This window comes from Patella vulgata, chromosome 7, assembly GCF_932274485.2.
Source record: "Patella vulgata chromosome 7, xgPatVulg1.2, whole genome shotgun sequence".
Lineage (NCBI taxonomy): Eukaryota > Metazoa > Mollusca > Gastropoda > Patellidae > Patella > Patella vulgata.
Genome location: NC_065885.2, coordinates 34,064,194 through 34,082,064, shown reverse-complemented (window position 1 = coordinate 34,082,064; position 17,871 = coordinate 34,064,194). Strand labels below are relative to the sequence as shown.

At 31.0% G+C, this 17,871-nt stretch overlaps 2 protein-coding genes across 8 annotated transcripts in view; one reads left to right on the top strand and one right to left on the bottom strand.

The window, feature by feature from the left end:
* LOC126828631 (activated Cdc42 kinase-like) overlaps window positions 1-17,871 on the bottom strand; it is a 79,647-nt gene that overhangs the window by 31,730 nt on the left and 30,046 nt on the right. For 2 of the 7 annotated variants that reach the window (XM_050558517.2, XM_050558513.2), the window contains exons 1-2: window positions 14,497-14,778; window positions 5,275-5,513 (exon numbers count right to left, since the gene is read on the bottom strand). In XM_050558517.2, the coding sequence (XP_050414474.1) occupies window positions 5,275-5,513; window positions 14,497-14,623 (366 nt within the window). In that variant the 5' untranslated portion in view covers window positions 14,624-14,778. Of the gene's footprint in view, window positions 1-5,274; window positions 5,514-6,983; window positions 7,117-14,496; window positions 14,783-17,871 lie in introns of those variants that run through there. The other 5 variants (XM_050558515.2, XM_050558516.2, XM_050558512.2 and 2 more) reach the window with 4 other exon arrangements.
* LOC126828634 (COMM domain-containing protein 7) overlaps window positions 15,858-17,871 on the top strand; it is a 42,639-nt gene continuing 40,625 nt past the window's right edge. Inside the window, exon 1 of the mRNA XM_056102561.1 lies at window positions 15,858-15,884. Within this exon, the coding sequence (XP_055958536.1) occupies window positions 15,873-15,884 (12 nt within the window). The 5' untranslated portion in view covers window positions 15,858-15,872. The remainder of the gene's footprint in view (window positions 15,885-17,871) is intronic.

Below are 17,871 nucleotides of genomic sequence, written 5' to 3'. Positions count from 1 at the left end.
TTGGTGTTCATCTTGCATAACCCAAATCCTACTTATTTTAGTCCTGTGAAAACTTGATGTGAAACATTATCAAATTTCACAATGTTGTAGCTCTGGGTGGCCTAATCTTTTCAATGAAAAACATTCCTTCTGATTAGTTATATGCAAATTTAATTCATTAGAAAGTATTAATAGGTTAATGAGAGTAATTTTGGAAATGAAGAAATAGTCTAATATACTAATAACTTTACAATTTACATGTATGTTTATCAAATTTACATTACCAGGATATTTTTACACAAAATATCTATTACAATTACTCCTTATTTAGAAACTTATTTTTCTTACAGTTGATTTTCATCATATATCATAATTGATTGGAATAATTTGGATTTTATCATTAAAATTAGTGTGCTTTTAATTGAAAATTTTAGTCTACAATGTATATATTGATTTTCATTAGAAATAATATAAATATTTCCAAACACCAACACAAAAACAACAGCCAGTGAGAAATACAAATTGGTCCCTGTTACTAACTTTAATTAAATGAGATCAAATATTTTAAAAACTAGATACTATTTCAAGTGAATTCATAAAACTGGGTTTACGATAAATACAAATAAAACAAAAACTATGTGCCTAACACACTCCAAGTTAACAAATAACTCACATAATTTTATGTATAATGGAAAATATTTAGAAAACGTTCATGAATTCAATTATCTTGGAACCGTCATATCAGACACTGGCTCTTGTTTAGCTGCCATGGATAACTTGACACAGAAAGGAAGTAAGGCATTTAACATTATGATTAACAAATTATAAAAAATAAATCCAGATCCGTATCTTGTAAAGAAACTTTTTATCTCCCAAATTCGGCCGATCATTACATATAATTCGGATATATGGTTCATGGATATAGACGAAAAACAACAAAAAGCTAAAAACAGATGTACTTTAAAAGACAAATATTTTGATCATCTTTCGTATATAGATTCAACAATGATAGAAAAATTGAACATTAAAATGTGCAAATATGCCTTAGAAACAAGCAGAAAGAGTATCAACATAGCTGTATGTGCAGAAATGGGATGCACGCCAATTGAAAGCTTTATTAGATGTTTAGCACTTAAAAATTATGAAAGAATTACGAAACTACCAACTTCAAATTTAACAAGACTTGCTTTGATTGAAAATCAAAAGATGCATGCAGACGGAAGATATAGCTGGTTTTCATTTATAAAGAATTGTGAAAATATAAAATCAAGCATAGATTTGAAATCGTACTATAATAATTTACTGTCCGAAAAAATAAATAATAATAATGGCCGTGATGGAACGTCCTTCAATAAGTTAAGGACATATGCAATTATAAAAAATGATATAAATTATGAAAATTATTTAGATGTGATAAGAAATCGAAAACACAGAAAAGCACTAACAAATCTAAGAATAAGCGCACATAAATTGAAAATCGAAACAGGGAGATATTTAAAATTAGAAGTAAACGATCGTTTGTGTAATGTATGTCAAGAGGTAGAAGACGAAATTCATTTGATAACAAATTGTAAAAGACATGACGAAAAAAGAAAAGAACTGTACAGATTAATTCTAGTTCGTGAACCAAATTTTTATAAACTGAATGATTTACAACAATTTAAAATACTGATGATGAATAAAAATACAGAAATTTTAAAATGTTTAGGAGCATTTGTATACAATTCGTTTATGTCTTTGTAAAGCTGTGTATCTTTGTATAATTATGTCCATGTATGTATCCTTTGTTTGTTTCATGTATTTTTTCTATTATGTTTATTTGTATATGCACATAGCCTTGTAAGGTTTTTATGCAATAAAGTTTCTTCTATAATCTTACAATTTTGATTTGGTTCCTTCAGTTGTTAACAATTAGTTTATTAAATATCAAATTACAGAAACATGATGCTATAGGAAAGTATATATAATATTTAATGGTTGTGAAGGTGGAAAATATCTCTTATCACCTTATAATACAGGCTAATTATTAATCTGGTGGTATGGTATTAATCTTGTCAAGATATAAATACATGAACCTATATCCAGCTATCATTAGTAAATTAACTTACTCTGACATACCATATTTACCTCAATAATTGATAAGATACAATAACAGGGAGGATTCATAAAATTTGGGTTTTAAAGGGATGGGAGAATGTTAAAATGAAATGGGGTTTAACGTCCTACTGTTCTGCTCTGACTGGGCTAATGAAGAGTCATATACCATACAGTGTGCTGAGAGAAATTTGCCAGGACAGCGGCACTGCGGCCTACTCTTATATAGAATTCCAACTGCCAAGGGATCTTTAGCATGCACGCCAATGTGAACACTTGACCTTGGTTTTTCATCCCATCCAAAGGACTATACACTGTCCGTTGCCAGGCCCTCTGTCCTGCACCACTGACAAGGGGAACCACAGCGGAAAATTCTCAATGAACTTTCTTGGCCAGCGCATGGATCAAACATGGAACCTCCGGGTTAGTGAGCCAATGTCTTACTCACTGAGTCACCGTGGCTCCCAGGAGAACTACAATGTAACATAGGCTTTGTCTCAGTATATAGGCCCTAAATAGTGAATATAAATTTCAAGTAAATCTGATTATAAGATTAGTTTTGCTAGAGTGCCCCAAGGACCTTTCAATGAGATCAAGGGACATAACTCTACCAGTAATAATCAGAAATCACTGAAAATCAGCAAAAAGCATATCATGTCAAAAACTATTTAAATCATTTAATGCTTGAGTATGTTTATAGACATTTAAATTTCATATTACGTTCTATTAATTCCATGAGGTCATCTTCAATCTTTTGTTATTGTCTGTCAATGTGTGAACCTGGTTTATCCTTGAACATCAAGACCAAGAATGTTTAATCACCTGAAATACTCTCTCTAAGGGACAATTTTCAACCCCATATATTTTTTTTTTAATTTAAATAAGGAAAATATTTAATGGCCTCTGTATTGTGCCTTTAATATATGGTACATTTCACATTCAAATCAGTTTTATTTAAATTATGAACCATAAACAGGATCCATCAAGCTAAAGCTGTAAGTTTTTAAAGTCTCTTTAACTTTAACAATGTTATGCATTACAATTTTGTTTTCTTGTCTTTTGCTTTAGAAATACGAATTTCAGCTAATCTGCAGCTCAAACTCATAAATAATATAAAAAATGTAATAAAATTTTATTGCTGTATTAGCTTAATGTAATTAAAGTTTTCCACACTAAATAAATTATTGTGAATTTACCCAACTCCTTGTAATCAATAATTGTATGTTTTGGATTAGACGATTCCAGAAGGCAAACATAAAAGATTATTTGTTTTTCTCACTATCAGGAGAATCTGACTTAACTTACAGATCACTTAATACAAAGTTACTTTATTCAAATAACATCTAAAAAAAAATCTATTAATCTTTAACTGAAAAGAATGCCAATATATTTTAACATTGTTTGGGGTTATAATAATTGAACCAATTAAAGACTCAAAATGGACAAATACTCTTCTGTCACCAGCCTAACAAAGATCTCTAACAAATTAATAATGTATGAGAAGAGAGAAGAAATTTCAATCAATCAATCTATGATCTCTATGTACATGATACATTATTTACTTTAAAAAAAGCTATGCCATACTGTATGTTATTTGAAAACCATCAATCACTTCTATAAATATCTTGACTGACAGTACTTCATATAACAAGAATGTAGACTGAACACATATTTGACATTGTCAGCTGAATAATTTTAAATGTAATAAAAATGTTCTATTTTATTAACAACAAGTAGGTCAAACTTGACATTTATTTTGATTATACTTTGTAAATTGAATAAATTAAAATATTAACTGGATTTATTCTAAACACAGCTAATCTCGAATTGTTCAAGCTGCTGATTATCCTTTGTATTTTCGAATAACATCTAATTTTTCACAGCTTAATAATAATCCCATGCTAAAATATATTCAAATTAATTATTCAACATTTAATGAAATAAACAAAGCCAAATTATCAATGGTAGGTTATCTTGTGACATGGATTCAAATCAAATTAAAAAGGGTCCATCAAAAGATTAACCGATTTACAAATTCAATTTGCACAATATTGTAGTTAGCAAGGAATTTAATCCCTCAAATGACAATCAGAAGCTTAAACAATCATTTTTCATTGAACAGCCATTTCACGTTATAAATGAAATCAAGAAGTAATGTTTTAGTTTGTTTTAAACTGCCTTAGGATATATATTTAATGACAACACCGCCAATCACTTGCAACATCTATGATGACGATTTTCAAATTTGTACAGCTTAATACGCACATTTTTTAATGGCTAGTAAGCTTCTTGAGCATGACGATAATACCTGTATGTATATATATGATTCAACTATAAATCCTTTCCTTGTCAAAACAAATATATTTAAATACCATATAATAGAATATTAACGGGGAAGATTATATTACAACAGACATAGGGGATTCATTGCAAATATTTGCAGAAATCCAAATTTGTTGCTTTATGGAGCCAAAAAAATTGGAATAAGCATCATCTGAATAAAATGGCTACTGTACTAAATTTGAATGCCATAAATGAATTTGTTTCGGACAAGATATCAAAGGTGACTCTACCCGGCACCAGATCAATCTCAGTTTAACAAATGTAAATTACTGTCATCCAAGCCAAGCAACATACCATCAAATATGATTTAAATTTATAACGTGGTTAAGGAGAAGAAGTCGTTAATGTGAGAAAATGTCTAAATTTTACCCATATAAATGTAGCCTTGCCCCATCCCAACAGTGCTGATCAACTTCAGTTTTACAAATCTGAATAAGCACCACACAAGCAACATACCTACCAGCTATGTTTAAAATGAATCAAGTGGTTTTAAGCAGAAGTTTTCCAAAATGTATGAAAAAGTCTAATATATTTTACATTTAAGTTGTCCTGTCCTTGCCCCACCCTGTCCTTCGCTTCCCCCATCGCACCAATCAACTTTAGTTTTATAAATCTGAATAAGCAACATCAAATCAATATATATGTCTCAAATATGTATGGAATAGTCTTTTCTTGTATAATGGGCTTGCATGTTATAATGCAAATTTTTATTTGTAATAAATTTGAAAGATCAATAAAAATCAAGTACTAAGATAAGCGAGAAAGTTATTGTGAACTGACCAGGTACATTCATAAACACATAAATAAAACAATCAGTTTGATTGATAGATAGGCTAAAACATAAATATAACTATTTACCTTTCTTAATTTACCAAATGTGCCTTGTGGACACTCTTTTTTGTAGAATTTTTTCAAACGTCGCATTTCTGGCTTGGCCATGCCGACAGATTCTAAGTCCTCTTCCTTCACGTACTTGAGGTGATCAACACAAGTGATTTTGAGCTCGTTTCTCAATGCGTTGTAGTAGTGACCTAGCTGGGCCTCCATCAGGAAGTCCTGAAGATCACGACTAGATGACATAGCCGCTGCTTCTTGGCCTGGATAACAGGAAATAAATAATAATGAATCATAGTGTATACATTTAGTATAAATAAGCTTATTACATTCATATAGTCAATACATCATATTTATATACAGTAATAAACATTTAGTTATATTTGTTTATAATCATATAAATAAATAACATACTTGTCATGATACAATATATATATATATATATTATATACATAAACTGCCATGATACAATGTAAGGACTATAAGTACATGTATAATAATACATAAATAAATATATATATATACTATTGATGGTACTGCTTTTATTTATAATTCATACTATTACTATGCCTAGCATACATTAATTGTGCACACAATATTAAAACTGAAAAAACTGTTTATTTTTAATAATGTTCATACAGACATTTACATAATTTTATTGGGACAGTTTCTCACAGACTTTATCCTCACAATGTCAAGGAACATGGAACCCACTGGCATGATATACATATTTAGATGTTACATTGACTGTGTTAGCTGACTTGCAGCTTCTAAAACAAGTGAAAAGTGAAATAAATGTATTTCAGCCCTATATTATGCACTCTTTCTGTTTTCTTCCACATAAAACAAAACATGAACGGAAGGTAATTAAGCAATTTATCTACAATTGTAGGATGACCAATAATAATAATTGTATGCCTCTACAGCTACTTTTAATGACATTTCCAAAATAGTTTTTGAATGATGCATACAGAATTTGTCATGATATTCTTTGATATATGTATTAATTCATATCCGTGTCTATTATTTCCTGTGTTTTATATTCAAACAATATACCATGTATCTAAACAGGATAATTACATGTACATGTACAACACTCTGGTTATTATCTTTTTGTTGTGTCATTGCTAAATAAAATTATATTCTTACTACAAACTATAAACAACTCAATCTAGGTTGCAGCAATGTTACATGTAGATATCTCACGGTATGGTAATAATTTGATTGACAATTATTATCCCAAGCACATCGCTCATGCCCCGCAGATCCAATCCAGTGAAATGAGGTTCTATTCCTCAGTAAAAAAAAAGTTGCAATATCAGCATATGCTTCACTTTCAGTAATCCAAAATCAACCAATGGCATAATTTTGTCCAATTCTGGACAGAAAATCCCTCTACTGCACAAAAGTTACAGTCCTTATGGTATGATAATTTGAAAATGTACATTCAAAACAGAAATATAGTCAAAACTGTAGCTATCATGTAGTTTTAAACTAGGAAAAATTATATTCAATAGAAGAATTTGATTCAGACCCGGAAATAAAGACAATAGTTGTGCCTAACTAAAAAATATCAATGTCTGATAACAGCAAGTACAGAAATAATAATTGCACCTGACTGGCTGTTTTATTCCAAGCTTAATATTAATATGCTTTGAACTTTAGCATAAAGTACACAGATATTGCATTCACTGTCATATATCTGACAAAATTACATGTTATCTTAGTTATACCTTCTTCATCTGTGCTGCAACCAGATTTTCCCAATTCTTCATTATCAGACATACTTATTGATACGCTAGAAAATTTGCTGCCTTAACATGAAGGTGAACAGTAATAATTTGAAAGGGGTTTGCTGAATTCAAGGCTATACAAGTGTACCTCAGCAATTCATAAATAAAGCAAAACTGCATTCAAACAGTTGAGTTGCACAAGTATCTTCACAATACGTCCATATATACCCAGTAATATTCACTTCTTTGTGATTTATAGCAGGGTTTTTTCTACCCTTTTATGTCCCACTTATATAAATGTAAATCCAGTCTGGGTAAACAAACATGTGTATGTGATAAGCTTACAAGATAAAACTAACATCCACTTTTGTTTCGTTTTCCTATGTGAAGTCGATTAATTTAAAAATGAAGAATGATTCATAATAAAAACATTGGGGGGGGGGGGGGGGGTTAATGTCCACACAACACAAACTAGGTCATTTTGGGACTAACATATGGTTCAATTTTATTTCAATAATTTGCTTGCACGTAGGGGTCTTTAGCAGTCGGAGGAAACCGGAGGACCCTGATAAAACCCACAATGTTGGAAAGGCGACTCTACTCCTTGTCACGTACAACTGGGGATCGAAATCACGCCAGTTGAATCAATGACAGACCGTATGATACAGCGCGCACACGCTTACCATTCAGCCATTCATACCCCCCCCCCTCCTACAATAAGACAACTTCAATGACAACGAACTGATCTAGTTAACAACCCATTTAGTGTTCATTTCAATATTAACCGCTGATCTGAAGGTAAATTAGGTACACTTAATATGTTCTGAGTATATGTTATTTTCAAATGAAATTATAAATGCATCAATCACCTATTCATCACAATAACAGACTTAGCATGTCATCCAATCAACAGAAAACAATTTAAATGATAAATCAGGTCAATTAGTTTAATATGATCACAGTTCAAATATTTATTACTAATCAATATTTACAAATCAAATAAACTGATTGACAACATGGGCATATATTTTCTTGTTTGTCACAATTCTAAGTATGTACTTTAATGGAAGCTTTATTTGGACTATCTACAAATTTTAAAGTAGCCACAATTTTTTAGTATATTTGCAAGACACTGGTTTTTACTATGGTAACAACAGCAGATTCAGTGGTTGATGCTCTGCAGTATATCTTTAAACAGCTAAATGCTACATATGTCCGACAGGTATATCTTATAAAATACAAATTGTATAACAATTTGTTACCTATATAACTTACATATAACACATTTTTACCTGCATGTATGATGCGACCTCTACAAATACATGTAACTGAGAAGTGGTATCAAGTGCTTAGAAAGAATAAGCATGCCATTACCTGGAATCCTACATATAAATGGAGGGAACTTTAGATCTGAATAGTAGTAGAAAGTACCACAATTCTCAATCAGGTTACACAAGGTACCGGTACATGATTCTTTTTGATCTTCTAGAACATCTGATATCAATTCTCACTAAAGTTCACACAGCAAAATATTAAAGAACTCTAATCTGAACATCATTGATAACTGATATAGTGGTAGGGGTAAGCTACATGTACATACGATATATGTATATGACCTCATCTTTGCAATCAGTACTCATCAAACAAGAATGAGAAACAGGAAGTCATTGAAGGAAATGTCATTTTTGTGACAAAGGCTTGTAATTTGGTGTTTTAAAGTTCAAGTTCATGTCGGTTGAATCAGTTTTCTGTGACATAAACTATTCATATTCTTTATTCAGGATGAGTAAAAATATGAATTGATTTTATTACTTCAAAGGAAACTAATATTACTAATGTTAATTATCATTAATTTTGTCAAATCCAATATAGTGTGAACATTTTTCAACGGATTAATAAAAAGCAAAGTCAGGCATGTATTTGGGGTACAGGGTGCCACCCCACTATATCTTCTCCACTACAGGAAGACGTTTACGATTATACAATTACAAGTGTAGACAACATAAACATTTTCAAAAAAACCCTAAAAACTCATTTTTTTAAAGAAGCTTTTGTGATTCCTCGGTGCGATTTTTAAACTTTTTCCCCCCCACCATTATGAATATTGTAACCGCCCACTAGAGCAGCTAATCTAGCTGGATGTTGGCGCTCCATAAATGTCCATTATTACTATTATTATTATTATATCATTATATTGTCCTATCAATTTTATAACTAAGTCAGTCTAAAGTGCATTTACTTATCTGTCTTTAGGATCCAAAAATTTCCTATATAATATAATTCTTGACTATAGGAACATTGGATTTTTATATGTGTGTGTTTGTTATGTGGGGGATAAAGTCCAAAAACGCTTTTGACTCCCTATGCTCGGCAAGACTTTCGGTTGCGGTCCCTTTTTCCAAAATCATGTATCTAGCCCTGCAAAGCTGCTAATAGTTTTTATTAAGATATTTAAAGTGTTAATCTAAAACAGACCACAATGGAGAAATATCTTGATTTTCTTAAAAGAAAAGATATACAACATAATTTTGATGTGATGGATTCCACCTGTATATGTTCAGTTTCATAGATAAATTAAATTGTGTTGATTGTTTACAATCTGTTTCATATTACAAGGCAGATGCTAGTACTAGCATAATGTTCTATCAAAATTGTTTAAGTAAACATATTATACATGTTGTTTTTTGGGGGGTTATTTTCGTAAAAAGAAGAAAAAATATGTACATGTGCATGTGATTAGTGACTACCTTTATGTATCTGAACATGTAGGGAAAAAAAGGTGTCCTGGTTTTTACAGGGTCACTCACCAATACCAAATAGTCTGTTAATTATGCTAATTAAATGCCAAAATGTACACAGAAGCAGTCACTCAAGATGTTCAGGCAATCACGAATTGATTTTGAATCATGAAGCTTGTCTCCAACTCTGAGGAGCGACTCAGAGAGAGTGAAATATTTTAAACATTTCAGAAGCTGTAAACGACTAACAATAATAAATACTGCATGCACAATTGCTTTATCACTGTTTATACATGAACTGCACAGTTTGAACAGACGAAAGATTCTTTATTAAACATCAGAAAGGCGAGATATGATCTTATCTCTAGCATTTATGGCACCGCTTAAATTCTGACTTCATGTTGCTCTTGATAAGGTGTACCAAAGTCAGGTAGAGGTTTTTTTTAATCATGTTCTACAAATCATGAATACAGGTATATTCTTTCCTTTTATTTGTTAATTCAGATTCTGTATATGGTCTTGTACCTTCATAAGCATATTTCAACAAAATGTTATGCATAATCCTGCCATCTGTTAGGCAGCCCCTTTTAGGCCTAATAGTGAAATGCAGTCTGGGACCAACAGGGAGGTTTATCATGTTTACAATTTTTCTGTCAAATACCTTGAATGGATTATATTTTGATCCTTTATCTAGAATTTGAAAACCAGTCTATAGAAAATTGGATCTTTTAGCAAGATTATGCATTCTACTCTCTAATTTGTGTCTTCTCAATGTAGCTTGAAACCACAGAATCAAATAGGGATTCCAATTGAATTAACGTGGCATCTCTAATTTGTCTCTTTTCAGTAACTTGATTTCTGCCAATTTGATCATTACACTTGATCGAAAAAACATAACATGTGATTAAAAATAAGAAGATAACTAGTATCATGGAGGCCAGTCCAACGTCAGTGTGGATTATTCAAGAAGTATCTTATCATACATGTGGAATATTATTAGCATCACTGCTCAAATAATTATCAATGATTTTATAAGATTAATGAACACCCCTGACACTAAAATGAAAATGATGATTTTTCTCTAAATGACCCAGTCTGCAAAATACATTTCTAATTTTATTTGAACTCAATCATCACATGTGGTGACCCACTATAAGTATATATCTGTGTAAACTTCCTCAATTAAAGAAGAAATTTACTTTAAAAGATTACCAGGTAGAATGATAAAATGTATCAATGTGAACATCTGCTTCTGGCAACTATTTTGGTCGATGGTTAAGAGGTTTTTTTTACTTTTACATCATGGCTTGTTCTGTGTTGTTAGTAATAATTTTCTTTTTGTAGAAATATACGAGTAAGATAATATTTACTTGATAAATGAAATTTGTTAGTGTGTCTGTTTAATGTATAAGACTGACAAGTCCTCATTGATTTATACAAAGATACCTAAAAATTTAAGCCAAGTTTACATGGTTAACTTCTATTATGGATCTACAATTAATAAGAAAAAGAAAAGTTTTTTGTATTTTCATTAAGACAATGTGCCTCTTCAGAACCAAACAGATTCTTAATAATAAACAAAATATTCAATGGATTAACCAAGACTAAATATGTATTGGGTAATGCTGTGCAAGTGTATGCTCAGTCAAACAATTCAAAAGTAAGATCATACAAGGTAATCTCTGCTTCAAGCTAGCTCCAAGAAAATTGCAAGGTCCATTCTTCATCTATGGTTCTTCTTGCACCTGGCAAGAAAAGCATTAATTAAGCTTACAAAGAACACTTTTTTTCCAAGTATTTCTGTTTTAATCTAAACTGGCACATATTCTAGAGCAGTTTAACAATGCTATTTCCATTTACATCTATTTCATTTCAATAAAAGTAATATTTAAATAAAAAGTATAAGCTTAAAGATAAATTATGTAAGATTTTGATAGATAGCTAGCTATTCTTGCTATAATAGTTCAAAAATAGATAATGCAAAATGAATATATTGAAAATTTCATTCAAATTATTCTGAGCAAAGATATTAGCCTTTGAAGGTTTGACAAGATGTGTGCATTGATTGTAATATTTAAGGCCTAAAAAAAGACCTGCAATACACAGATTTAGCTCTTCCATAATGCCTGTTTAAGCTTCCAAATAACTTACTGACTGAAATGATGAGTTAACCCATATAGAAAAATTATTTTAATTTACCAATTTAGCTGGGTCAGTATTATTAATTTTCAACATTATATAGCCTACAATAAATGGCAAAGGGTCCTCCCTTCAAACCCTTCATTTAATCATGTAACAGGAAATGAACACTCTACTTCTGTACCTAATACACCTACATGTGCATGTAAGTAAAATTATACTTACAATGTATGTCAATGACTTTAAATTAATGCCATCAACCCACAGCAAGCTAAATTACATGTTATTTTCAATCTCCAAAATTTTACATTCTCTTGTACTGTTCACTTTAAACATTAACTATTATTACCATTTAAAATTTACGGTCAATTTCAATATGATGTTATTGTATTTGAATGTGACATCCATTTTATAATCACGTATATTAAAGGAACGAAGTCTTTAACTCAATATCATCCACAGTTTTGGACATAAACACAACTTATTGGTCAATTTAAATCAACATTGATGTTGTTATCTTACGGTGAAAAGTTGGGCTTCTGATATCCAATATTTAGGACAAAATGAAAATTTAAAATTGAATGCTTTTGAATGCCAGTTGTATGAAGCGACTCAATGAGCGGGGCTAAACATGTCACATGTAGGAGAATACTACCAGTGTAGACTGAAATAACCAGATGCCAAAGACTGGCAGTCAATTCAGATTTTTCCTGTATTTTGCTGAACGTAACTGATTAGAAATTACAGTAAAAACAGAAACGATTGAATGTAAATCAGTTAAAATACATTCATATTACATTATTTTATGCACTGCAAACCATTTGTGTCCATTTCTTGGTGCCAAAGAATAGAGATTTAGCTCCTTTAAATATATACCATTGTCATGTAATTTCATCAGTAAAAGAGTTATTATGAAATATTGAAATATATTTATTTAAATTTAAATATTCTAAGAGATGTTCAAAATAGAACAATAATTTTTACTCTTATCCAGGAAACTTTTCTCCAGTCATTATCATAAATAAGTCTATATCAAAATTTTTGTGTAAGTTTCACATCATTCTGAATCTATACAAAATATGATATTCGAGTCAGTGTTTATAAACAAAGAGCTTGAGGTTCAAAATCTGGTGAATATTATCTGATTCTTATATACATATATAATTTAATCTAACCATGAGAAAATATGTAAGAACATTTTGAAATTGACACAAAAACTTCCTGTTGTCATACTTGTTTTTAATTCTTGTTGACAAGCAGTTTCTCAACCTACTTTTATTTTCAACAGACTATTTGGCACCTTCATTTAAAATAGAGAAAGAGTTCTTGAAGAGATGTTGTATTCAGCATTGCAGAGAAACAATACAGTACAAAAAACTGTACTCTATATCTTTAAAAATAAACAGAAAGAATATCTGTAGATTTAATCTTGAAAGTTAATAGGAACTGGAACCAGATGAATTCAAGTAGAAGGGCTGTCAAAGAGTAAAAAAGACAGGATATGTTGGAACTGCTTTATAATATATACCACATACGTAAACAATAAAATCTATAATTTGATACATAAAAATAATATCCCCTTAAGACAAGGAGCTTAAACTAAAGCTTAAATATCAAAGACTTAGGAAACACTGGCAGTTAAGGATTTATGGTATACTCTTTTGATAAGAGCTTTCTAACCTTTCTTATACTCTTACCTATTGTTTTGAAATAATAACTGTTCTACTAGAGAATAGGGATTAGACTTCTCAACAAATAACAGCATACATAAACCAATTTAGTGTGAAGGTGTACAATAAAGAGGACAATTCCAATATCTGCGAAAGCTTACCATGCATTATGCCAGAACATGTACATTTCACGAGGCATTCCTGATTTTATGAATATTATTGGAAACAGAACTGCTGATCCAGATAAATGAAAATGAAATGAAATGGGGTTTCATTGCATTATATGGGTTGTCACAAAGAAATTGTTACTATCAAATATATTTAATATGGCATGCGTGCCTTCTGTAACCCTAGATCTATTTCCAATAACACAGATAAATAGTCCTGGATTTACTTAACTTATGTAGAGCAGCCTACAGGATACAATGTACATCAATCCACATTATTGTAAGTTACTACAGATCTAGTTAATTATTGTAAGTTACTACAGATCTAGTTAAACTATCTATTAAAGTTTAGTAGTAAATACTTTCAAAAATCGAACTGATCTAGTATATTACATTTTAGTCAGTCTTGCTAGATTGGGCAGAAATGTCCATTACTGCTTTAGTAATTAATATCAACATGGGCCTCTACAGAACATTTCGCAAATAAAATTTACACACAGAGAAGCTAATGGAATCTGTTCAAAATTCAAATAGAGACAAAGAATATATATTAAACTGTGCTCCTTCAGTTAAATCCAAGAGAGTCTTAAAAGTTCTAATATCACAAATATTAATTTTGATATTATGTAAGGTCTTTTTAGCACATCTTTGATAATGTCTGTTGTGACCAAGAGCCAGACTGACAAACAAAGAAAATTGAGTAGAAAAGAAGCATTAGAGTTGAGCAATAATCAAGTCTGACAGCTCTATTACTACACAGGCATTGATAGCCTACAAATAGAAAATATTAAAAACATACCATTAAGATCACTGTCATCATTACTCCAGAAATTGAATGTCGACAGCTTGAAATTTTTGGGCATGGAGGGTAAACTGAGAGAAAGTTTTCTCAGTCGGGCTAACGAAAGAGCCGGGGAGGAAGCCATTGCTGCCTTCTTAAAATCACACTTCTTTTAATAATTATATATCCTGGTATACACAAGAGGGTGAATATAGCTCAAATCCATAGAGCAGACGGCTTGTTACTAGCAGAAATCCAGCTGCCAGTTTACAGAACTAGTGGCTAGCTATATCCATACAAAACACAGTAGCGACTAGCTCATCTCCAGTAAATTATTGAAACTGTTCAGTTAAGGCCGAGACAAAAACTTTAAGATTGGTGATGTAATTTTGAGTATGATCTGGCTTTGTTATATTAATGGCTACACAGCAATCAAGTTTTTTTTCCTTTGCATAATAATAGTATAGTATGCATGGACATGCCATAAATATTAGTAATTTATAATCTAGGTTACACATACAACAGTATTTGTATGAGACATGACCATATTATATTCATAGATTGTTCAATATAAAAAAAAAAATTAGAAAGGAAGTTTATTTTGAAAATTTAATTTTTTAAGATAACCTCAGTTTACAGAACTGTACATCATTACATGTATGTTATTTAAAATTCATAAAAAAAAGAGCTAAACTTACATGTACATGTGACTCAATATATAAAATTTAATAATGCTTGTCATTCATTCCATCAAAATCACTTTTTCTCACTAAACATACAAGGAAAACTTCAACTAAATCTAAACAAATAGTTATTTTTGCTTTTAGTATTTTTCAAGAAACTTTAAAGTCTAAAATTAAATTTACATGTAACTGGATCATAAACACAACAAATTTTATTTCCTGCTTATATTAATTTCTTGATTTGAATAGTAGTTATTTAGAATTAGTATATATTTGTACAGTAGAATCCAAATCATACTAATTTAAGCAAACAAACAGTGGATAAAAACATGATAGTCTGATTCCAATTATCCCATATTTGAACTCGGTCATTTGACTGCTATATATAACTTTCAGGAAACTATTAAATACAAAAATTGATATTTGTAGATGCTCAAATTGTAAATTAATGCATACACGCAACTGAAGTATCCCAGTGCCTCAAATTTAGTTAAAATATTTTAAGAAGCAGATAAGTTAAAGTTACAACAGGGTGGCCTTAGTATTACTGATAGAATTGGTGTTGAAAATTTCTTCAATGATGTGTTATGTGTCAGAAGTTTAATAAGGCTTACATAAATAAGTAAAGTATTTCACTGAACTAATGATATGTAAGAATTAGTAGGATGTATTACAAAATAAATTTATTTGGATTTCTACAATGTGATTAAAATGATTTTCCAGGTAAGCTGTTTTTAATTAACTTTAAGTTTTAAAAATTGCTTTTGAAACGCCAAATATTATGTGCATACAATTTATAAACTTGAGCATAACAAGGATTTATAAAATTGACAAAAATCACTTTTTCATTTTGCGCAAAGCCTGTATTATTATTACAAGCCCGGAACTGTGCAGTGCAGTGGACACTTACAGCTAGTTCTCCAGATCCTTTCACTTGATCTGATATGTGGGTTTGTCTTGTGTAATTGCTGGTGTGTTGTGCGGTCCCTCTTCACTTACTATTAATCACTTAAAGGACAATATTGGTGCCAGTCATTATCACATATGTGATAGAGCTGGTTAAACACAATCCAAATATAATTCTAACACAGAGATCATTGCTACGCTACGATAGCTGAGTAATACAGGTTTCCTGAATCGGAAGTGACGAACGCCTAAGGAAAACACGAGTCATCTCTCTATATAACTGACTGATGTGACGAGTGATAACAGATACACGGCTGAATTTCTGCTCACTAATAATTCCTAAAAGTTGTTATATGGGACTGTAAGATGATACCTGACAATTGAATGCCATTAGATAAGAGAACACAAGAAAAATAGAAATCGTCCGTACATTCCCTTGTTTATATTCATTCTATACCTTATAAAAGCATGGTAATGCACAGACTTTTTCTGTTTTTCTTTCGTGTTCACTGATCTAGTGGCAGTCAATTCTTTTTATGAATTGTCAGATATCCTCTCACAATCTCACACAACAACTTTTGGTCTTCGAAGGAATTATTAGTGAGCAGAAATTTGCCCGTATATCCGTTATCACTCGTCACATCAATCAGTTGTATAGAGAGATGACTCGTGTTTTCCTTTGGTGTTCCTCACTTCCGATTCAGGAAACCTGTATTACTCAGCTATCGCAGCAAAGATCTCTGTGTTAAAATTATATTTGGAATGTGTTTAACCAGCTCTATCACATACGTAGCGTGACCCACCATAAATAAATATCTCCAAATATCTCGACAATTACGCCACAATATTTATATATATGCCAAGCCTCAAATCAGTTTCACACAATTATAGTCACTAAATAAACGATCATGTTGTACTTAATAAGCTATGACCATTAATCATCTATAAATACTAGACTGAAAACTGGTTCCAAGTTGCGTCCATAACATCCAGACACTTTTGAGTAAAAGATAGGTTACGTGCCCTTGTTTTGAAATTAGTCTCGCTTAACCAGTCTATCGACCATTCTACGTCTGATTGACAGGTCGGGATAATCAAGACTACTTTTTTACGAAACATAACAGAAAGCTAGAACAAGAAATTGAATTTAGAAATAAGCACTTTAGACAACTCAACAATTGTTTTAAGAAACTTGTAAAAGTAAAATGAAACTACTGCTAGTATCATGTTCCTGCTAAAGAAAGTGATTCAGAGATAGTATTTGTACTAAACCAAAAGATGCCGCTCTTAACGGTACAGTTAATGATAAAGCAATTTAAAAAGTAAAACAAACGTAATTACTAAAGCTGCTGTAATAACCAAGAAGCTAAATTTTACTGCTATTCAAAATCGTCAACAATAGATTTTTTACGGCTGTAATAGTTGATATATTTGTAGAGAATTGCACGTGCCATGGCTATTTATCGACTCAAAGCGAGTGCGGGGTAGTCAGAAATCAGTTCGAGACACGCAACTGAAGCGTGCACATTTAGCCGTGTCGAGACCAACTTTCTGTAAAGTGCACGGGTCATCCTAACATACGTGATAATGACTGGCACCAATATTGTCCTTTAAAACCCATTATAATTCAACAATGATGCCTAGTTAACACTGTATATAAGGTGTCAATAAGCCCCATCAAAATTATATAAAAAAATACACAGATCCTTAGTAAAGATAAAAAGACATGTTGTTTGAATACCAATATTATTATTGTTATTAATGCAAATCACGTTTGTCGTCCAGTCTATGTGGAAATATAATA